This window comes from Myxine glutinosa, chromosome 4 (genome assembly GCF_964187855.1).
Source record: "Myxine glutinosa chromosome 4, kmMyxGlut1.1, whole genome shotgun sequence".
Taxonomy (NCBI): Eukaryota; Metazoa; Chordata; class Myxini; order Myxiniformes; family Myxinidae; genus Myxine; species Myxine glutinosa.
The window spans coordinates 90,384,248-90,409,044 of NC_136264.1; the positions used below are offsets into that span (position 1 = coordinate 90,384,248).

A 24,797-nucleotide genomic window follows, 5' to 3' on the forward strand; every position below is an offset into this window, starting at 1 on the left:
GTCAGCTAATCGGCTGAGGGCTGAGTGGCAGCAACTGACAAATGTGCCTGTATCCAGAAGGCCAGTCAACCAACGACTGGTTCAAGCAGGCTATAGTGCCAGGCGTCCCCTGTGAAAGCCACGCCTGACCAGACAACACCGCCAGCGCCGATTGCAGTGGGCCAGAGAGCACCGTCAATGGCAGCCAGGACACTGGAATCACGTGATCTTCAGTGACGAGTCTAGATTTCTGGTATATCGTCAAGATGGCCGCGTCCGAGTGCGCAGACAAGTGCATGAAGCCTACAACAAAGACTGTATAGTGCCAAGAGTCCAAGCTGGAGGTGGTGGGGTGACCGTTTGGGCTGCTTTTCATGCAGGGGGCAAAACTGACCTGGTTCTTCTGAATGGAAACCTGAACCAGTTCAAGTACAGGGCCATTCTGGAAGAAACATTGCTTCCATTTGCTCGTGCAGCCTTTCGAGGAAACTTTGTCTTCCAAGATGACAATGCACGGCCTCATTGTGCTCGCATCCAACACTTTCTTGCTGACCGTGGTGTAGAGCATATGGAGTGGCCTGCCATGTCCCCGGATATGAATCCGATAGAGAACTTGTGGGCAGAATTAACGCGTCAAATCGACCACTTGGACCAGCAGCCGACCTCTGTGCGTGAATTGCAGCAGGCTATTGTCACTGCATGGCAAGCGATTCCTGTCCAAACCTTGGCAAGTCTCGTGAACAGCATGCCTCAACGTGTACGTGCTCTCCTGAATGCTCGCGGGGGTTACACGAAGTACTGAACTGTAATTTTACTGTCCGTAATCCCAGTCGTAATTTAACTTTTGTTTTTGTTAAAAAACAAATTTGGCTAATGTGCAAAATAAAGAGATACTTCTGGAAAACGTACAGAAGTTTAACACAGTACTGTCCATGAATTGAGTTCGATATCAGTTTACATCACTTTCAAGGATCAATTTATTTGTTTCGAAATGTCAAATGTGGTTTTTGTTTCTTTTGAAGGTCACATTAACAAAATCTAGAATAATTTCAACATAATTCCAATGAACTTTTGGTTCTAAGACATCTTGAAAAGTAAGTTCACCCCCACAAATAAAAAATTCCATATTAAATGCCAAGTCTGTATATATATGTTGGAACCCATCTGTGGATCGGTCCCATCGGCCGATGGGTCTGACCCATCTGTGGATGCACGAGAAATGACAATGCAGACCCATCGGCCGATGGGTCTGCGCCATCTGCGGATGTGTTGTTCACCTTGAAGGAATGTGTATGCATCATAATTCATCTCTGTTAAATTCTGTTTAACGTATTGTATCCGTATTCCGTAAATTGTATCCGTAATTGTATCCGTAAATTCTGTTTAACGTATTGTATTGTTTGTGTTAAAAAATCATCTCTGTTAAATTCCTACCACATGTAATTCCAATGACTGTGTACCTGATTGAAGAGCACCATTCTGTCAACACATTCCTTCAAGGTGAACAACACATCCGCAGATGGCGCAGACCCATCGGCCGATGGGACCGATCCACAGATGGGTTCCAACATATATATACATACTGTATGAAATCAGGCTTGGATAACATTGATGCTGGAGTCAGGACTTGAGGAAGATGTATCAATACAATCTTAATATATGCTGATGATTCCATTCTGTTGGCTGAAAGCAAGGAGGACTTGATAAAACTGTAGAAACAGAGAAGAAGGGAAGTGAAAAACCTGGTCCATATTTAAACCAAAAAAGCCTAAATTTTGTGAACTGATTACATTGACGTGTTAAGATTGGGAGATAATCACATGGAAGTAGTGGAACGTTGAATTGTCCTGGGTTCTGAAATTGAACTGAATGGAAAACGAAAAAGGAGAAATTCGCCCCTGCCTCACACCTTCCTCAGCTTGATGTCATGGAAACCAAGGCCTTCACGATTAATGGAATGTCCTGCGATGAGGATGAGTTTATGAGTTAATCACTTTCCCATCGCAAACAGGTCGGTGTTTCTCTGTCTTTAATCGCCTCCTTTGTGGTCTTGCACCCTTTGCCCCATTCCATGCCCTGTTCCCCCTATCCCTTCCCATCTCCAGGTTTCTCAACAGCGAATATGGTCTGCAGTAACCCACTTGTGGTGAAACTCCAAAAATCCAGGCTCAGAGCTCAACTCCACGCATTTGTTCCTCTATTCTGTTGTCTGCGGAAGCAACTTCCTCGGTCTGTTCAATCTCACTCTTCCTTCCGGGGCTTCAACATGGCTGTTCACCACTTCCACAGCTAATCCCTCATTCCTCATTCCTAACTCCCACCACCCCCACCTCCAAGCCCACCTTCTTCCAAATTTCCAGTTTTTCTTTCCTTAGAGTCTGCTTCTGTATCGAGCTTGTCCACCCCATGCATCCTCCCTTACCCCTCATTCTTTCCCACATCCATTCATTTTCCAGCTCTCATATTTTCCCCTCAACTCTGCTGTTGGTACCCCCTCTCTCTTTTTCTGTTTCTTTTGTTCTGTTGCGTCCTGATCCAGTATTCCAGCTCTTCCACGAGCCTTGGCTTCATATACAAGCAAAAAAAATAGATGATTAGTGTTGGGGGAGAACAGCAACGTCACGATTGACAAAGATTGGGAAAGACAAAGACATAATAAAACAAACCAAGAGGAGGCTGATGAATGCTTTGGTATTTCTCAAGTGTGGATGTGAATCATGGACAGTGAAAAAAAAGAAAGGAAGAATATTGACAGTTTTGAAATGTCATGTTGGAGACGAATGTTAAATATTCCAGGGAGTGCAAGAAGAAATTAGACCCCCATGTAAATTAGAAGCACGATGCAAAAAACAGAAACTGCCATGTTTTGGACACTTTATGCCTGCGGTATGCAGAAAATGAAGGTCTGGAGAAATCAACATGCTGAGCATGGTTGAGGAAATACGTGGAAGAGGCAGACCTTATAAGTGCAGGATGAATGGGATAAAGGCTGCAACCAAGCTGTCTCTGCCAGGGCTTTGGGAAGCAATTCAGGATGGGGATGTTTGGAAAAATCTCATCATGAATGTCACCAGAAGTCGGACATCACTTGATGGAATTAGATATACATGTACTGTATATATATTTTAATGTTGATGTGCCATACTCTTTACAGAACGCAGGTGCTGCCCAATACGTTTCTTGACAAGGGTTATACTGGGTGGTTTGCCATGAGCTTCCCAGTGTTGTTTGCCCTTTTGTTTTGGAGGTTATGTTTTCACCCATGTCTGTCTGTTTGATTGTGAACAAGATATCTCAAAAAGTTGTGATTTGGACGAAACCTGGTGGAAATGTTGTGCACGTGTCAAGGACGAATCGATTTGATTTTGGTGAAGATCTGAATGTGGTTTCGGATACGAGAATTATTTAATTTTCAAGTGATTCTTCACCATTGAGAGATCGGGCGAAAAGCGATATAAAAGATCATATTTTAAAAAGTTAGCGACGAGTTTTGACTAAACTCGGTGGACGAGTTGGTTAAGTAACAATAACAAGCCGATTAGATTTTGGTTGAGGTCCGAATCCAGATCCGGCCTATCAGTGGGATACAAAACATAAACTGTTCAGCCTGGCAGGGGTATGCGCTCCACCGAATGCCCTTCTAGTTATCACGAGAATATGTTTGAAGTGATACCTCTCCTCCAGTATCGCAGCCCGAGGACCATCAACAGCTCTTCCGGGATGCACGAGTTCTTACAGTAACCCCATCCTGGTTGAATTTCCAAAGTTCCCATTCTGTCTGGACTCCTCCACTTTTTTGTTCTTATTTTCAGGAAAGTGGTACACACCCATCTCATATCATCCCCGTTCCATACCTGCGATCTTTATTACCCCCATTAACCCTAACTAACCCAATCCTCTCACTTACAAGTTACCGTGTTTGCTCCCCCACTACTATTTCTTATTGTCTCATTATCTTGCTTGTTGTAGCCAACTGTATCCAACACTTTCACTTCTTATTATCATTATCTATCGACCACTATTAACTAACCTTTTCTTATAGGGTTGGCCGGGGGAAGCTTGACCTGAGTCTTGGCTGGCCAGACCTGACGTTCGACTAGTAGGGCAGGAATTTGGAATTTGGCCATGGCACCGGTGATGGCTCGCCTCCTCTTCGCGAAGGACACCGGGGGATCTTTAACGTCCACTAACTAATGCTGGCAGAGGGGACGCTCATTTTGACGTTCGTCCGAGGGACACGAATTGATGAATCACCCTGCCTGTGAAACACCAGGATGGTGGTTTAAAGCTGGGTCGGGAATCGAACGCAGGTTAGACGGCTTATAGTCAAGTGTGCGTATCTCTAGGCCATCCCCACAGCCCTTATCCAACACTTTCACGAATGTTCCCTTTCTAACATTTGTCAACTCGCTTTTCCATGAGCCTCGATTTTGTATAGAAAAGGAGGTTTGGAAGGATCTACCATCTAAAGCACTGATGTACGTACTGGTGATGTGACTCATACCTTTGAAGGTCGTGCTCAGTTTAACACAAGTTGGTAAATTGCACCACTCTGTGCTTACACTTGCTCTAAGAAATCTTCATTTTGTCGGTGAATAACTTCATAGCAGCGAAGCAAGCTCTATCGTAAGGCATTAAACGCAGCTGAGCAGGATTGCGTCCTCATAATGCAGTGGCCATTTAATAACTCTTTGGAGTTGATTTTTACCCCAGAGTGCAATTTTCTGTGAGTTGGAAATCGAGTCTGTACGAAAGTGAGAACTCACTGGGTCTCCTGGCTGCTCTCCGCCCAAGATGCGAAATCCAAACCCACTCTCCTGCCTTTGTAAGAACACCTCAAGGTTTTCATACACGAGATCTGGAACACACACACGTGACATGTTAGGCATGCAACAGTACAGGTGTGCTGCTGCACATTCATCGAGTTGATACGCACCCATCAGTGAAAAGCCAAAAGTAAAAACTAAATGCCCCCTGACCATTGATGCCCACAATACACACCTATCCAATTTCTTCACAATTTAAGTATTTCTTCCTTTGAGTATTTCTTCACAACAGCATTATGTTGGAACCCATCTGTGGATCGGTCCCATCGGCCGATGGGTCTGACCCGTTTGCGGATCCGCACATGGGCGACCCATCTGTGGATGCACGAGAAATGACAATGCAGACCCATCGCTGGTCTACTGGTCTACTTCTGGTCTGGTCTACTTCGCTACTTCGCTGGTGTACTTCTACTTCTGGTCTACTTCGCTGGTGGCACTGGCAGACTCAGCTCTCCATTGTTTATATAGCAATTCCTGGCATGCCTTAATCACCCCAAAGCTAAAGATGAAGGTGTGGCTTCGTAATCGGGGCATTGTCAATTATATAAACACAATAACGCATTATGTGATTCTATGAGGCCCTCAGTGTGATTCTATGAGGCCCTATGTGATTCTATGAGGCCCTCAGCGATGGGTCTGACCCGTTTGCGGATCCACAGATGGGTCGCCCATCTGCGGATCCGCAAACGGGTCAGACCCATCGGCCGATGGGACCGATCCACAGATGGGTTCCAACATCTACACTGGTCATCTATTCTAGTAAGAGGTAAAATGAAAATTTTTCTCACAACAAAATTATTGAGTGGGCTGAGTGTACGAATTGTATAATTAATAGCAGCATGCAGTAATTTATTACATCTGTGCACCAGAACAAAAACATTTTTTTTTCTAAAGATGACAGATATGGATGGAGTCGATGATAATTGCAAGGAAAATGATGACGGAGCTGGAAATGAGGATGCAACATGTGAGATCTTCAAAATAAAGCTTAACCTGATTGGTGTACCCATCTGATCACTCAGCTCACAATGCTGGCGTCCCAGGTCCAAATACCATATTGAAGTGTCTTGATTTTTACATCATCTTCTGATGGCCTTATCTTCCATGTAATGTTTATGAGCCTTAGACAATGTATAAAAGTGACAATAACTGGAGATAGACACAATGGATATGCATATACGTTATGAAGAGTTCGAAAAGACATAAATGAATGGACCGTGATAATGTATTTCGGGAGAGGTCAGCCCAATACCCACCCCTGGATTCATAACAGTTATCTCCATTAGGTGTGGTGGCTTCCTCCAATTGTGCCAATGGTAGTTTGGCAGAGGTTGAAGTTGGAGGTGGTGGAGGGAGAGGTGGGGGAGGTAAGAGTGGTGGGGGAGGAAGCGGTGGTACAGGTGGTGGTAGCGCAGGAGGTGGTGGGAAAGGAGATGACATGACTGGGGGTGGAGGAAATGGAGGAGGTATAACTGGTGGAGGAGGTAATGGTGGAGGAGCGATCTTCGGAGGAGGCAAGCCGAATATAGAGCATGCCTCAGCCTTGAGCCTTTCTGCTGCCTGGAGACAAAGAAACACCAAAGATTAATATCAATAATTAAAGGAACTTCCAAAATTTATGACATCCCTGTAAGTTAGCCACAACAGGTTACATTGTTAGTCCGTGTCATACTCAAAACTGAATGTAACACCATGGCACACACCTTTATCACTTCCCAAAGGGTTATAATCCCTCCTGTGTTGATTCTCACGTTTGTAGACATATTCGCCCTTATTATTTTCTGTATGACATCACCACCGGATGCCCTGTCCCATAATGTATCACGGCCTTATTATGAACATTCCACATGAATGGCAGAGCAAGTCATTTATTTAGTTTTGGTGTTATTTGTCAAGCTTCAATTTTATTTTTCATATTTCATTGCTTTCAAAAACATTTACCTACATACTTTTATCACTATGCTGCAAAACAGAGGAGCTCACCTTCACAAAATCTCTGTGCCTGTCTGCAATCGCAAAATCAAAATTGCACTTGTATCATTCCAAGGCATAATAAAAAAATCCTAATGAAAAATTGTGTTGATGAAGGAAGGCCAAGTAGCCTGAAACACGTGAAAAGAGGTGGTTTCCCAGGTAATTTGATCCTCATAATTGATGAAAAGAGAACTTATGCACGCAAGGCTACTTTTGCCCAATAGGGGGCAGAAGTGAGCAGTATCGGCCACATCAACCAACTATAAGCCGAATAAATTGTGTGTTTTAATGGTTGATTACCCGATTGCCTTCTCAACCTGTTGTGTTGGCCACAGGTCTTTCTTTATATGACAGTTACTGTCTGTTAAGCCTGGTGTTGGCTTAGCGGTTAGGGTGCAGGCTTGGGATCCTGGGATCCTTTGTTTGAATCCCGGTTGATCGCTGAATTAACGCCGGGGGGTTGACTCAACCTGTCATCCCTCCGAGGTCGGCAAAATGAGTACCAGCTTGCTGGGATGAATGATTCTGGTGTGTACCCCGATAAGAGGCGACTAAGGGTTGGCATCAGGAAGGGCATCCAGCCATAAAAACATTGCCTCAAAAAGGGAACCATGATTGTCATGGGGCCCGCAAGGCTAAACCCTGCTTTAGCGGGGGGAAAATAGCCTTAAACGATCATTCATTCATTTTTTTCACAGTTACTGTTTGTTGGTCATAACATAATAAATGCAGCAACGGTCAGTGGTGTTTGGATTCCCTTCTTTACAACAGTGACTGAGTTTGCTCTTGACATAAGCCTCAAGAAGGCAATACCAGCTCACTTGAAAGGGGTGTGGTCCGAAACACCTGAATGCAGCTCATGCTTCCCGACCCTAGCTGGCTGCCAAAAATTGAAACAGGTAGTTATTGTATGCCAGACTCGGTTGCATAATGGTTAGGGAGTCTGCTCTGAGTCTGAGCGGTCAGTGGTTCAAACTCGACCGAGGCATAACAAAGACTTTATAGAAATGGTACATGCTGCGTCCTTGCTTTACGCTCAGCATTTAAAAGAATAGAGCATGGACAAACAACGCTGGAAAGGCAATGACAAACAACGCTGGAAAGGCAATGGCAAACAACGCTGGAAAGGCAATGGCAAACCTCCCAGTATAACCCTTGCAAAGAAACTACTTCGTATAGTCCGACAGGCGTAATATTACATAAAGTCTGTCAGTGGTGACAACAGGAAACCACTGTTAAAGACGGGTTCAGACAGGACTACTGTGGTTCAACCACTTTTAAAAACAAGTGGTTCACGATGGGATATCATGTACAGCCCGACAACCATTGTTGTTACACGTACGATAATTATGATCATACAAATATGATAATTGTCAGAGGTGTTACAGCAAATGCACAGAATGCAGTAATTTCTTCTGTCCGTGAAGCTTGCGCGCACGCACAGCTTGTCGTCATTGAAGCGCAACAGATGTTAAATAAAGTTGGTGAATAAAAATGTAACAAAAAATGAATGCACAGAAATGAGAAATAAAAAACATTGAAAAAAAGATAAAAGGTTGTGGGGATGGTTTGCCAAAAATAATGTAAACAAGGGAGGGATGGTCACAATAAATGAACACGTGAAACCATCCTCCATCTTCTTTCCTCCATCTTCCATAAAAAATATTTGTATTATGATTGTTGTAAATCATGACAACACAGACACTCAAGTTCAGTCCGGTCATTATCCTCAGTTAAAACAAGCCCGTGCCTCTGCGGCGATGTGTGGTGAGGCAAGTGAAGTAAGCCGATACACGCTAGCATATACAGTGCATTCAAAGAAAGTATTCAGACCCCTTCACTTTTTTTCACATTTTGTTATGTTGCAGCCTTTTGCTGAAATCGTTTAAATTCATTTTTCCCTCATCAATCTACACTCAATACCCCATAATGACAAAGAGAAAACAGGATTTTAGAAAGTTTTGCAAATTTGTTAAAAATAAAAAACTGAAATATCACATTGACGTAAGTATTCATACCCTTTGCTATGATACTTGAAATTTAGCTCAGATGCCTCCCATTTCTCTTGATCATCTTTGAGATGTTTCGACACCTTGATTGGAGTCCACCTGTGGTAAATTCAATTGATTGGACATGATTTGGAAAGGCACACACCTGTCTATATAAGGTCTCACAGCTGACAATGCATATCAGAGCAAAAACCAAGCCATGAGGTCGAAGGAACTGTCTGCAGAGCTCAGAGACAGGATTGTATCGAGGCACAGATCTGGAAAAGCCTACGAAAAAAAATTCTGCTGCATTGAAGGTTCCCAAGAGCACAGTGGCCTCCATAATTCTTAAATGGAAGAAGTTTGGAACAACCAGGACTCTTCCTAGAGCTTGCCGCCTGGCCAAACTGAGGAATCGGGGGAGAAGGGCCTTTGGTAATAGAGGTGACCAAGAACCCGATGGTCACTCTGGCTGAGCTCCAGAGATTCTGTGTGGAGATGGGAGAAACTTCCAGAAGGACAACCATCACTGCAACACTCCACTGATCTGGGCTTTATGGCAAAGTGGCCAGACGGAACGCAAACCGTTCAATCTTGGTTTCATCAGACCACAGAATCTTGTTTCTCACAGTCTGAGAGTCCTTTAGGTGCTTTTTGGCAAACTCCAAGTGGGTTTTCATGTGTCTTTCACTGAGCAGAGGCTTCCGTCTGGCCACTCTGCCATAAAGCCAAGATCGGTGGAGTGTTGCAGTGATGGTTGTCCTTCTGGAAGTTTCTCCCATTTCCACACAGGATCTCTGGAGCTCAGCCAGAGTGACCATCGGGTTCTTGGTCATCTCTCTTACCAAGGCCCTTCTCCCCCGATTGCTCAGTTTGGCCGGGCGGCCAGCTCTAGGAAGGGTCCTGGTTGTTCCAAACTTCTTCCATTTAAGAATTATGGAGGCCACTGTGCTCTTGGGAACCTTCAATGCAGCAGAGATTTTTTTGGAGGCTTCCCCAGATCTGTGCCTCGACATAATCCTGTCTCTGAGCTCTGTAGGCAGTTCCTTCGACCTCATGGCTTGGTTTTTGCTCTGATATGCATTGTCAGCTGTGAGACCTTATATAGACAGGTGTGTGCCTTTCCAAATCATGTCCAATCAATTGAATTTACCACAGGTGGACTCCAATCAATATAAACATCTCAAAGATGATCAAGAGAAATGGGAGGCACTTGAGCTAAATTTCAAGTGTCATAGCAAAGGGTCTGAATACTTATGTCAATGTGATATTTCAGTTTTTTCTTTTTAATAAATTTGCAAAACTTTCTAAAATCCTGTTTTCTCTTTGTTATTATGGGGTATTGAGTGTAGATTGATGAGGGAAAAAATGAATTTAAACGATTTCAGCATAAGGCTGCAACATAACAAAATGTGAAAAAAGTAAAGGGGTCTGAATACTTTCTGAATGCACTGTATAATAAAGTAGGAGTGTCTCTCTGCCTTTGAACGATCCCCCCAGTTTTGGGGCTAGCCCTACCAAAATTCCTGTGGACCTTTTTGGGTTCCCAGTGGGTGTCATAAGGTGGGAGCAGTGTTTCATATACTTCTTGATATAGTTGTGATTTTTACTCCCCCCCCCCCCCCGTACCCCCTCGCCACGCCCTACCCCCCCCCCCCCCCCCCCTGCATCAACATATAAACTCATTCACGCGTTTGGCATTAGCAGTTTCACTATTAACCACATGTGGAAACATTCGCTGGTTCGGTAAACCATCGTCATTGTTATCAGCTTCATCATCTATATATATAAAACACAGTTTGTGTGTGTGTGCGTTTGCGTGTGTGCGTGTGTGTGTGTGTAATGTTACCGATAGACTCCGAAACGGAGAGGCTCACGTGCTTGATATTTGGCATAGACATGGCCATTGAGCCTGGGACGAACATGGCCGAGACAATATTTGACGAGATCCATATTTTTTATTCATATTTACCTCAGCGCATTTCAGCGAAGTACCCGCTAATCTCAGCCAGTGCGAGCAGCTCGCTGATTCGCTCAGAGCGATCACGTGATGTTCCATCCCATCACACGTTTGCACGTGATTCAGGGCGAAAAGCGATTGCGTTTTTTCACCTTTATGCGATCGTGTTTTGTGTCGATTTTGTGCGATATGAATTAAATTTTAATTCATATTTCGTGTTTACGAATTCGAATACGAAGGATTTCCCCTTTCCCCTTTCGATTTCGAATACGAATCGAATACGAGCTTGAGTCGAGAGGGCGAATGTACGGGTCTCCCCTCCCCCACCCGGCAATGCCGGGTACTTCTGCTAGGATCACGTGATGTTCCAACTTTGCCGCCATAATCTCACAGTTATGCGTTCGCACGTAATTCAGTTTTTTCACATTTCAGCGAGGAACATTGCCATTCACACCACATCGGTTTTTTTTCACTTTCATCTGATATTTGTGATTTTTTTCAAACAAACTGTATTCCCATCTACACGGCCATGTATTCCTATTAACGTTATGTTGTAGCGGTTACCGCTGGATGCACACAATCGCCTTGCACCGGCCAGAACACGGCCAGACGCGCCTCTCCCGGGCACGCCCGAACCTCCCGGGCACGCCCGGTCTCGTCTTTCCAGGGCTCGCCCAGAGCGTCCGGGCATGCCCGCTATCGCCTTTCCAGGGCTCGCCCAGAGCGTCCGGGCATGCCCGCTATCGCCTTTCCAATGCTCGTCCAGAGCGCCCGGGCACGCCCAGCCTAGACTTGCCAGGCCGCAGCCAAACACGCCCGGGCAGGTCCAGACTCGCCTTTCCAAGGCTCGACCTTTCCAAAGCTTTTGCCGGGCAAACTTCCCGACATAAATGTGTATATATATTGCTGCCCGATAAACGGGCTTGTGAGAATACATGAGCTGTTTTGTTTCAATAAAGCAACTCGGACGAATTCTGTCTTTGGTCGCGTCAATTCTTTCGACTCGCGTTGGAGCGCAGTTCCTTCAATGTAAAGTACATAAATTGTGTGGATTACATCATTTCTGGATGTGATCAATTGCCAGTAACCATCTATATCCCTCCCCTCCCCTTCCCTCCTCCCCCTCCCTTTCCCCCCTCCCCCTACCCTTCCCCCTCCCTTCCCCCTCCACCCTACCCTCTCCCCTTCCCCCCTCCCCCTACCCTTCCCCCTCCACCCTACCCTCTCCCCTTCCCCCCTCCCCTTTCCCCTCCCCTCCCCCTCCCTTTCCCCCATGCCCCTCCATTTCCCCCCTACCCCTTCCTTTCTGCCCTACCCCTTCCCCATCCCCTCCCTTTCCCCCATGCTCCTCCCTTTCCCCCCTACCCCTTCCTTTCTGTCCTACCCCTTCCCCTCCCCCCTCCCCCACCCCCTCACCCTCCCCCCTCCACCTCCTCCCTCCCCCCCACCCTCCCACTCCTCTCCCCCTCCCATCCCTCCCCCACCCCTCCCCCTCCCTCTCCCTCCCCCCACCCTCCCCCTCCCACCCCTCCCCCCCATCCTCCCACTCCTCTCCCCCTCCCACCCCTCCCTCTCGTCCCCTCCCCTCCCCCCTCCCCCTCCCCTCCTCCCCCTCCCTTTCCCCCTTCCCCTTCCCCCTCCCTTCTCCCTCCACACTACCCTCTCCCCTTCCCCCCTCCCCTTTCCCCTCCTCTCCCCCTCCCTTTCCCCCATGCCCCTCCCTTTCCCCCCTACCCCTTCCTTTCTGCCCTACCCCTTCCCCATCCCCCTCCCCCTCCATTTCCCCCATGCTCCTCCCTTTCCCCCATGCTCCTCCCTTTCCCCCCTACCCCTTCCTTTCTGTCCTACCCCTTCCCCACCTCCCTCCCCCTCACCCTCCACCTCCCACTCCTCCTCCCCCACCCCCCTCGCCCTCCCCCTCCTCCCTCCCCCTCCCCCCTCTACCCCTCCCCCCTCTACTCTACTCCCCTCCACCCTCCTCCCATCCCCCAGCCCCCCTCCCCTCTCTCCTCCCCTCCCCCCCCGTTCCCCTCCTCTCCCCTCCCCTCCCCCCTCCCTTACCCCCTCCCCCTCCCCCTACCCTTCCCACTCCCCCCGCTCCTCCCCTCCCCCTCCCCTTCCCTCCTCCCCCTCCCTCCCTCCCTTACCCCCTCCCCCTCCCCCTACCCTTCCCACTCCCTTCTCCCTCCACCCTACCCTCTCCCCTTCCCCACTCCCCTTTCCCCTCCTCTCCCCCTCCCCTTCCCCCTACCCCCTTCCTTTCTGCCCTACCCCTTCCCCATCCCCCTCCACCCTCCCCTCCCTTTCCCCCATGCTCCTCCCTTTCCCCCTACCCCTTCCTTTCTGCCCTCCCCTCCCCCCCGCCCTCCCCCTCCCCCCTCCCTCTCCCCTCCCCCCCTCTCCTCCCCTCCCCCCTGTTCCCCTCCCCTCCCCCCTCCCCTCCCCCGCCCGGCAATGCCGGGTACTTCTGCTAGTCATCAATAAAGTTACATTGACTTTAACAGTACTACTCCTTTGGTTTTGGGGCCAGCACCACCAAATTTTATGTGCATCTTTTGGGGTCCCTGCATGTGTCCTAAGGTGGGTGAGAGTTTTGGTAAAATTGCTCAACACATTTTTTTACGAGATTTTGGGCTCCCACCCGTGCATGTCATGGTTACCTCACCAGTACATATCATTTTTTTTCAGACTGAAACATACATACATACTGCCTATACATACATACATACATACATACATACATACATACATACATACATACATACATACATACATACAATTCCCTTGCGGGGTGGGGCTCAGGGGGGATTTTTTTTTGCCCATGACCTGAACGTGGGTGCCTCCAGCACGTTTGCAAATTCAGTGAAGATTGGCCGAGCCGTGATTTTCAGATGTTTACACACATACATGCAGACAATTTTCTTGTCGGAGGGGCGAGGGAGGTTGTACCCAATGACCTAAACCTGGGTACAGCCAGCAAATATGCAAAATTTAGTGGAGATTGGCCCAGCCGTACTTTTACCCCGACCACCAAAGGTGGGCCGTGGTTATGTTTTCACCCCTGTCTGTTTGCCTGTCTGTCTGTGAACATGATATCTCAAAAAGTTGTGGACGGATTTGGTGAAATTGGTTAACAGGTTGCGTGTGTGACAAGGACGAATTTATTCGACTTTGGTGAAGATCCAGATCAGTACACCAGAGTTTTATAAGTGATTCTTCACTACTGAGAGATAGGACTAAAAATGATACGTACATGATATGTCAAAAAGTTACAGACGGATTCGGCCGAAACTTGGTGGATAGGTCGGCTGTGTGACAAGGAAATATGGATTCTACATTTTGTGAAGATACAAATCCAGATCCGAGAATATTTTAAGTCTGTGGTTCTTAACCTGGGTTCGACCGAACCCCAGGGGTTCAGTGAGCCAGTCTCAGGGGTTCGGCAGAGGTCCTCCGAAACGCATTGCAATTTGTTTTTTTTGTTTTTTGTTTTAGTTTTGTATCAATTTTGAATCTATGTGTAATTACACTTATTATTAATATTATTATTATTTTGCTATGTATGTTACGAATGAATGGAAATGTTATTTGTAATTGTATTCCCATCCCATTCATGGTTTCTCTGGTCTGTGTTTAAGATAAGTTGTTTCACACTGACTGTAGTAAGTTGAATCAATGAGCAACTTGCTAATTATTCTGTTGATGGTGCTTACTTGCTTACTTACTTATTGGATTTTGGACTTTGCAGGTGTTCGGAAATTCGAGTGAATAGCCTCGATTAGCTTGCCGTGTGCCATTGGTCGCGCCTTACTTTGGAGTTACTGATTAATTGAAAAGTAAGTTGGAAATGTTTGTGGATATGCAGGGCGGGTTCAGAGTTATATTAAAGTCAAAAGTTGATGGTGAATATAAAATATGATTGAATTACTCAGAAAATTAGGTGGAGGTGATATAACTCCTTTGGTCACAATTCAAAACTAACAATTCACAGTTTTCTATGTAATATTATAATGGGATTGGAGGTGACATAGAGTTGAGTAGATAATAAATCCCGTCATCGTAACTCTAAGTTATGTTTTCTTCGTTAAAATTTCTCAGTTTTCAGATGGGTACTGACTAAAATTAAGCATGTTCCTTTTTTAATTTTTGTCATATAATTATTTGCCCGAACTCAATTAAGATCAGTTTGTTACTTTTCTTTTTTTTTTTGCATTATGTCGAGCAAAAAAAGGAAGTGGTCGGAGGATTACGTGCGGTACGGGTTCACGTGTTTGACGGAACGGGACGGAAGTCAGCGTCCGCAATGCATGCTTTGCAATGTCAAGTTGAGCAACTCCAGCCAAGCACCAGCAAAACTATGGGAACACTTCAAAAAACTGCACGGTGAGGGGCAGTACAAAGACACAACGCTGGATGAATTAAAATTGAAGAGAGTCCGATTCGACGCAAGTGCTACCTTGCCCACTCTCGGCTTCGTTCCAATTGACAAACCGATCCTCACCGCGTCGTATGAAGTTGCGTACCTGATCGCAAAGCAGGGCAAACCGCACACCGTTGGCGAGACACTCATTAAACCGGCCGCGTTGAAGATGGCCAACATCATGCTGGGAAAAGCTGCTGAAAACAAGTCGTCTCTCGTTCCACTCTCAAATGACACCATCAGATGCAGAATCGACGACATGAGCGACGACATCCTTGCCCAGGTAGTTGCAGATTTATTTAGTCGCGAGCCCGACAAAATTCAGCCTTCAACTCGACAAGACCACCGACATTTTGAATTTGAGCCAACTCATCTTATTTGTGCGTTATGTCAAAGGAGACGAGATCAAGGAAGACTTTCTGTTCTGCAAGCCTCTCACAACAACGACGAAGGCAGCTGACGTGAAGAAGCTTGTGGACGACTTATTCAGAAGCAATGGCCTCTCATGGAACATGGTGTCTGCAGTTTGCTCGGACGGAGCTCCAGCCATGCTGGGATGCAACTCCGGTTTTGGAGCGCTGGTGAAGGCCGATGCACCACACATCATCGTCACGCACTGCATCCTGCACAGACACGTGCTGGCATCAAAAACCCTGCCTCCAGAACTGGCCAATGTTCTGAAAATCGTCGTTGAAACTGTGAATTACGTGCGAAGCCGTGCTCTGAATCATCGCATCTTCAAAGAGCTGTGCAATGAAATCGGCTCTGAATTCGAAGTCCTTCTCTACCACTCATCACATCTTCAAAGAGCTGTGCAATGAAATCGGCTCTGAATTAGAAGTCCTTCTCTACCACTCATCGCATCTTCAAAGAGCTGTGCAATGAAATCGGCTCTGAATTCGAAGTCCTTCTCTGCCACTCTAACGTTCGATGGTTGTCACGAGGGAAGGTAGTGAGCCGTGTTTTTGCCTTGCGTGTAGAATTAGCCCTGTTTTTGCGAGAATACCAGCATTTCCATGCAACGCACTTCCAAGAGTCAGAGTTCATCCTCGCCTTGGCGTACTTGGCTGACATCTTAGACGCACTCAATCATCTCAATTGCCAGATGCAGGGCGGTGGAGTGAATGCCATCGAATCTGAAGAAAAGCTGAGCGCTTTCCGAAAGAAGTTACCGTTGTGGAGGCGGCGAACAGAGAACGACAACTTCGCGAACTTTTTGCTACTGGACGAGTGCGTGAGCGGGATCGAAGATGAGTCTGAAGTTGGAGGCACTGCTGTACCGGGGGAGCTGAAGCAAGCGATTGCCACGCAATTGGATGAGCTGGGAAAGTCATTCGATGGCTACTTCCCCGACCAAGAGCAATACCCAGCATGGGTGCGGCAGCCGTTTACTTTCGACGTTGCAACGGCAGATGTCAACGACCAATACCTCGACGACCTCATTGAACTTCAGCAGAGCCAGACTCAACAACAACTCTTCAGCACAACAACGCTCTCAACGTTTTGGTGCCGCCAAATGGAAGGGTATCCTCACATCGCTAAAATTGCCCTTGAGATCTTCACGCCGTTCGTTACAACGTATCTCTGCGAGCATGCGTTTTCGAAACTGGTGGACATTAAAACAAAGAAAAGGAGCAGGCTTGCATGCGAAAATGATTTGAGGGTGGCCCTTGCCAAAACAAAACCATGCATTTCCCAGATCACCTCCCGAAAAGAAGAACAGAAAACGCATTCAGATGCAATTCTTCTTAATTTTTTTTGTCAAATTTGAGGGGTTCCGCGAGTGTTCGGTGGATTTCGTTAGGGTTCGGCACCTTTAAAAAGGTTAAGAACCACTGTTTTAAGTGATTCTTCACCATTGAGTAATTAGGCTGTAAACCTCCACCTATATAGCATTATATTTCAAAAGTTTTAGATGAGTTATTTTTTTGGATACAGTACAATATTTCAAAACTGATAAAACTTGGTTGATGAGTTAGTTAGGTGTCCAGAAGCCGCCGATTAGATTTTGGTTCGGATCCGAATCCAGAGCCGGCCTATAAGTGGGATACAAAACATGGACTGTTGAGCCTGGTGAAGGTCTGCGCTCTACCAAGTTGTCTACGATTTTCAGACCTTCACACACATACATGCAGATAATTTTCCTGTGGGGGGGGGGGGGGTGTATATATATATATATATATATATATATATATATGTATATATATATATATATATGTATATATATTATATATACATACATATATATATATATAAATATATATATATATACATATGTATGTATGTATGTATATAAAGCCATATATACTGAGGGAAGCAGCAATCCATAGATGATCTCCAAACGGCAATAACTGACAGAATCCGTTCAATTACTGCAGCCGAATGTGAGAGTAATAAACAATTTTGCTGTCAAATCCAAGTGTGCCTGCAGCGTAGAGACAGACATCTGGAGCATGTGCTCTAACCTCGATCAAATGAATGACATTAAACATATCCATCTGAAACTTTCCACAGTGATCATGCATCATGTGAAGGAAATGTGTACCAAAGAATTTGTCACTTCAAATAAAAAGAAAAAAGGTTTATTAAATTGTATAATAATAATAATAATAATAATAATCTATCTATAATTCCAGTAATCTCTGTGTCTCTGTGTGTCTGTGTGTCTGTGTGTTTGTTTGTCTGTGACCGCTGTTTCTCGACAACCACGGGTCCGATATACTTGAAACTTGCCAGGTATATTGCTGGGGACCCGAGGATGTGCCTTTTCAAGGTTTCATATTAATCGGAGAAGTAGTTACCGAGCTATGGCGATTTCTTTACCAAACTCCGCAAGCCGTTCGCTTTGGACCAAACCATTTCATGTAAATAGAGGGGGGGGGGGGGATTGTCACCGTACTCGCAAGCCGTTCGCTTTGGACCAAACCATTTCATGTAAATAGAGGGGGGGGATTGTCACCGTACTCGCAAGCCGTTCGCTTTGGACCAAACCATTTCATGTAAATAGAGGGGGGGGGGATTGTCACCGTACTCGCAAGCCGTTCGCTTTGGCTTTGCGAATGGACCAAACCATTTCATGTAAATAGAGGGGGGGGATATAATTTTAGATATATATATAGTACGGTCACGCGGGCCGCACCAAGGAACGGGCACCCACATACGGGCACGTCCTAGTAATAATAATAATAATAATAATGACCATTCTTCTCATGCTGTGAGGGGCATAGGAGCTACGTAGGCAGTTTCATTGGCTAAGCAGTACAATCCTGGACAGGTCACCACTCCAACACCCCCGCTAATTTCGGTCCCCTTGTGTTTTATATCTCTCCCCCCCGCCCTCCCCCTCCCACGCCTCCTGCCCCCAAGCCCTCTCCCTCCCACACTTCTCCCTGCTCTCAAATGTTGTGGTTGTGTGCTTCCCCTTCTCTCCCCATCTTGTCTTCCGCTCCCTCTTTTTGTGTGTTTTGTTTGTCTGGTTGATTTGTTTGTGAAATAAATGTTAGCTCTTTCACGAGCCTCGATTCAGTATACAAAAAAAAAAAAAACAAACAAAAAAAAAAACACAGGATACTCAAATGGCTTAATACCCCAGTAAGCTGGTACTCAGTTTGCCTACCTCTGAAGGATGACAGGTTGAGTCAACCCACCTGGAGTTATTTCAATGGCACGACAGGGGCTCAAACTCAAGACCTAAAGATGTTAAGCCAGCCACCTTATCTGTTAACACCAGGCTTTATTAAATTGTTTGAGTACTGCTTTTTTGTGGTCACCCAGTACTCTGAAATATATATTCTAATCTACTCCCCATTTTACGCTGTAGGCCAGATCGTTAACAATATATAATGTACCAACGTCATTCTGGATAATATTGCTGCAATCATATTCCGAGTGGTCATCAGGGATGACAGGACGAGTGGCCCTGTGTGAGTAGCGTTTTTGGAGTTATTTCCACAGTCACACGTGCCAATATACATGAAGAACACACAAACACAAATACACACATACAGCTACACACACATACAGATACACACACACACACACACCAGTAGAAAGTTTTTATTTGAATTCTAAAATTATTCCGAACTTTGTTTTTAGTACCAATTAACACACAGTTCCCATATGCATTGGTACATCACAGCCATATTATTGAGATAACAAGAGGTCTACAGGATGGAAATGGGAATGAAAAAGGGGAGACTACTGAAAGTTATTTAAGTATTAGCACAGTAAAGGCTATCTTACAAATTGAAAACTTTGAAACTACGAATCACTTACAGACTTGGCCAAAAATATTGGCACCTTTGCACTTTTTTCAAACAACTCACAATTTTCTCGAATTTTTTTTTTTAATTGACAAAAGTATTTGGTCTCCATAACCCTTTATTTTACTGTTAATATTACAGAACCTTTGTTTTTGATTCAGAGCTTCATATAGCCTTTTAAATCAGAAAATAAAAAGAAATGGCATTGATAAAATTATTGACACCCAAGACTTAATATTTGGTAGCACAGACTTTGGACAAAATAACTGCAGTCAAGCGCTTCCTATAGCCATGAATGAGCTTCCTCCACCTCTCTACTGGCAGTTTGACCCACTCTTCCTGTGCAAACTGCTCCAGTTCTCCCAGATTTGAAGGGTGCCTTCTCCCAACTGCTGTTTTCAGATCTCCCCACAGGTGTTCAATGGAATTTAGACCTGGATTCATTGCTGGCCACTTCACAACAGTCCAGCATTTTGTCTTAAACCATTCCTGGGTGCTTTTTGAAGTGTGTTTGGGGTCATTGTCCTGCTGCAAGACCCATGACCTTCGAAGGAGACCCATCTTTCTGACACTGGGTTCAACATTGTGCTCCAAAATGCCTTGGTAATATCATGATTTCATGATGCCATGCACACATTGAAGGCACTCAGTGCGAGAGACAGCACAGCAATCCCAAAACATCACTGAACCTCCTCCATGTTTGACTGTAGGGAAGGTGTTCTTTTCTTTGAAGGCTTCATTTTGTTGTCTGTAAACATAGCGATGATGTGCCTAACCAAAAAGCTCTAATTTGGAATTTGGTCTCATCTGTCCACAGGACATTCTCCCAGAAGGATTTTGGCTTGTTCAGGTGGGTTTTGACAAACTCCAATCAGGCTTTCTCAGCAGTGGGCTCCTACCATAGAACCCGCTTTCACTGAGTTGGCGACGGATAGTGCGAGTTGAAACTGTCGTACCTTGTGTCTGAAGGTCAGCTTGAATCTGTTTGGCAGTTGATTGAGGTGCTTTCTCCTTCATTCGAACAATCCTTCGCTGCAATCTCCGATCAAGTCTTCTCTTGCGGCCACGTCCAAGGAGGTTGGCGACAGTGCCATGGGCCTAAAACTTCCTGATAACATTTCATATGGTGGGCACATGAACATCAAGGTCTCTGGAGATGAACTTGTAGCCTTGAGATTGTCCATGCTTGGCTACAATCTTGTGTCTGACCTCCTCATTTTCTTTCTTTTCTCCATGCTCATTTCTCCATGCTTTTCTCCCTCCTCATTCTCCATGCTCCACACACAGTGACACAAAACAGCAGAATGATGCCTTTTCTCGATTCAAACTGGTTGAATGAGTGATTTTTATATTGCAGGCACCTGCAACTCACCACAGGTGAGTTCAATTCCAAAGTAAAGGATAATCACTTGCTTGAAATCTAATTATTTCTAACAACTTCTAAGAGGTGCCAATAATATTGCCCGGGCCATTTTAGGATTTCTGTGTGGAATAAGCTAAGATTTAGTAATTTTTTCAGCTTTTTTTTTGTTTTGTTCCACTGCAAACCAATGAAATACAGATGTTGATGCCAAAATATTTTTTTAATTTCAACAATTTTCTGGAAGAAATGGTGCATTATTTGAAAAAAGTGCAAGGGTGCCAATATTTTGGCCACGACTGTACATCGTTACATTTCGATGGCAGATTTTAATTTATCTATTTGCTTTAATTCCAAACTACAAAGTAGCAGTAGTATTAAACTGAACACTGTGGTTCAAATTCATCAATTCTAATTCATATTCCTTTGCCAGCTTTACAGAAGCTGGAAGATGAGAACTACTAACCGTGCGATCCTGAAAGGAGAGATTGATCAAACCTTAAAGCAACATTATAATATCTGGACTTGAAGTGAATTATTTAAGAGGAAACCTTGCCTCCTGCTGTTGAATTCCTCCCAATGGACCTCAGACCATCATACTCTGGAAAGTTTACTGGAAAGGAGAACATATTTGGAGGAATTAACGAACAATATTGTAGATGGAAGGAGGAAACAAATCACCTAAGAAAGGGAATGGAAGGAAGTGGTGGGTTGAGGGGGGCGGGGGGAGAGTAGAGTGAGGGAAACAAGAGAGTTCATAGAACACTGTATCCCATGAATTCCTGAGAAATGAAGGACATGCGCGGGGTCTGCGAGCGGGAAATTTAATTGGTCGAGGTGATGTAAAATTCTGTAGTATTTCGTCCAAGCACTGCTAAATGGAAGGTTTTTGCAAATTCCAAAAAGGCAATTTTTGCTCTACAGTGTTCAAATGTATAATTAAATTGATATAAAATAAAGATTTTAAAACGTTATCGGAAAAAAATTGGGAAGTGTACAGCTGTTAATGCAGCGTCTCCTACCCCACCTTATTTGACATGTTGCATTAGTTATTCATGCCTGTTGTTTGTGGTCTTTATGACATTTGGAATGATTTTCAATTTTGTTTGAGTGTCAGACAGGTGGACAGAGCAAAACAAGAAACAAGATTGGGAAAGGATCAAGAAAGGATTGGGAAATAAAACAAGAATCCGGTAACAGCCTGATTGGGAAAGGCACATTTAAAGCACTCTTAAAAAATGAAGAGCATGATTGGGAAACACACTTTTAATGCACTATTAAAATATTAACTCAATACCTCTCATCCAGGACAGCCTCCACCATCGTTATATCAGAACGAGCTAATTTGTCACAAGGACACGGATTGATTAACCCCAACATGGGGCCATTTAAAATGTACGTAATGATGTTTTTTAAAGGGAGGCTTATATGGCTGGGCTTGATTGGTCCTTATTATTCATTTTTATTCGACATATGATAAGATTTGTCAGGGTCCACATCATGGGTAACACTCGACCTCAGCAAAGCCAATGGAAATCTGACGCAACAAACTCAGGCAGTGTATAATCAGAAGAGGCCTACACAGGCCTGATGTTTTAGGCCCATCAGAAAAAAAGATGGCAGCCATATTATTTAGCCTGTAGCCTTGGTGGGTGGAGTCAAGTGACTAATGTGGATGGAGTCTGGCAGCTGGCCGACCAATGGATGCACATTTCAAAAATGTTCATTTCACATTTTCATTTCACAAAAATGTTCAATGCACATTTCAAAAAAAATGTAAAAATTATCTCACTAAAGCAGATCCTTGCTACTACAGACCAATCAGCCTGCTCCCAATCATCATCAAGGTCATGGAATCCATCATCACTTCTGATCTCAGATTATCAATTTGGATTCAGACCCGGTCACTCTACTCTGGACATGCTGCATCTGCTGTCTCAACAATGGATGGAGGTCTTCAATGCCAAACAGGAAATCAGAGTTGTCTCCCTTGACTTATCTCATGCCTTCGATATGGTCTGGCACCCTGCCCTGCTCACTAAACTCTCCTCTTATAGGATCCTCACTAAACTCTCCTCTTATAGGATCTTATAGGATTAAAATCTCCACTCATGGCTCGCAGACTTAACCTCCTGTTGTAGTCAATGTGTGGCCCTAAATGGTATTATGTGGCTCTGGAAAACCCTCTCTATCTTTTTTCTGACGACTCCATTCTCTGCCGCTCCATATCTCAACCCTCAGATCGGCAGGCAGCAGCCTCTTCACTCTCTGCAGACCTGGTCAATATCAAAGACTGGTGAAACAAGTGGAACATGTCTTTCAATCCTGACAAATCTTAAGCCCTCACTATGTCTCTCCAAAAAGACCGTCTGGAAAGCCCTCGCATTTACCTTCTCAACGACACCAATTAACCCTAGCAAATGATGCTACCCATAGCCATGTACTGCATTTGAAAGAAGAGAAGAAAAAAATAAAAATAATAATAAAGAACTCTTCAACCATTGTGAATACATATATCGTTCATAGAACAACCTACATGTTTTTGGAATACTATTATCATGAGCTCTGCATTCTTCTGGGCATATCAAACAGAGCAATCTTTCTAATTATTCCGAAAACATTTCGGTATCTCACAAAAGTGCTGAGAGATCCATGTCATCTCTGCATGCATGATACATTCGGCAAAAACAGCCAGCTTTTGTATCAAAACAATGTGAATCCTGATGTGCCGCCCACTTAGATTCTCTGGAATTAACTTGACAGAAAAGTAAGTGACAAATCATGTCACATTGTAGAACACAATTATGGGAAATCTCAATACGTCCTGTAAGGCAGTAGGTCATGTAAACGTCCTGTCATGTAAACTAGACATGTTACAACATAAGAACATTTTGAAAATGTAATTTGTATAACGCATGAACTATACAAAAAATTTTTTAAAAGACAAACGGGAGATATTTTACAAAATATAATATGTGAGTACTGCGACCTGCGAAATTTTCATTCCAATAACAAAGATTCCAATAAAAGGAACATTAGGAGACAAAGGACTTCACATACGGGTGCCAAACAATTCAACATATTGTTGTGGATATGAGGATTGTGTTTTTTTTTATTGTGTTTTTATTGTATAGTAAATTGTTGTAAAATATCGCCTTCCTGCCTCCAGTCTGTTGTATAAAGGTCAAAGGGCGTTCCGGTAGTTAATTCCATAAAGCATACATTAAAGAACACTATAATACCCTTGTTCAGTAGCTTATATCCTTATTATGTGTGTTAGGGTAAGGCTGTGTCTCCCATTAATTTAAATACTCCATTGCACCAAGTGAAATAAGAGTAGATCCCCTTTCATTTCATTTCAATGGCCAACTGCATTTTGGGCGGTTTTCTTCAACCACCATTGGCCACGAGGCAAGGTTGGGGAAGAAGGGCGGGTCTGGACCTCGTCATCAAGGGCGGAGCCAGAGGGCTGTGCCCACCAATCAGGGCCGAAGGAGCTCACCGATGGGCGTGTCCGGGAGGCCGGCGGCTTGATTTGCCCGCGGCGATATAAAAGAGCGTGCGCGGAAGCCGTGAGAGAGGTCCATGACAAGAGTTGCGGCGAAGAGATCACCGAGAAGAGAGTTGAGTAAGGGATCCCTGAAGAGAGCAGCTTGAGCCACCGCGGCTGCATCAACAGCAGCTTGAGCCACCGAAACTGCAGCCACAGCAGCTTGGGGCCTGGACGGACGTTTTGAGCAGGACCGAAAAGGAACGGCGGCTGCCAAACGCGCCGATCGTGCTGCGGTATCCGTGGACCGGCCTCCCCCCTCCAAGCCATCCACCTCCGCCATTCCTATCATCATTCCCCGTGTGAGTCGTCTTCGTTTGTTCTGTCTTGGGGTATTAATTAAGCCAGTTTAGATAAGCTAGTATTTTCACTGTGTCACCTGCTTTTTCCATGTTCCCTGTATATAACCTTGACTGCTCCTTTTGCTTGTGTGTGTAAATAATAAATCCCGTTACTCTTCTGTACGTCTTCTTCTTCC

General features: G+C 44.9%; 1 protein-coding gene across 1 annotated transcript in view; it reads right to left on the reverse strand.

Moving 5' to 3' along the window:
* LOC137425927 (membrane-associated guanylate kinase, WW and PDZ domain-containing protein 1-like) overlaps window positions 1-24,797 on the reverse strand; it is a 229,891-nt gene that overhangs the window by 111,632 nt on the left and 93,462 nt on the right. The window contains exons 10-11 of the mRNA XM_078776136.1: window positions 6,062-6,365; window positions 4,746-4,837 (exon numbers count right to left, since the gene is read on the reverse strand). Coding sequence (XP_078632262.1) covers window positions 4,746-4,837; window positions 6,062-6,365 — 396 coding nt within the window. The remainder of the gene's footprint in view (window positions 1-4,745; window positions 4,838-6,061; window positions 6,366-24,797) is intronic.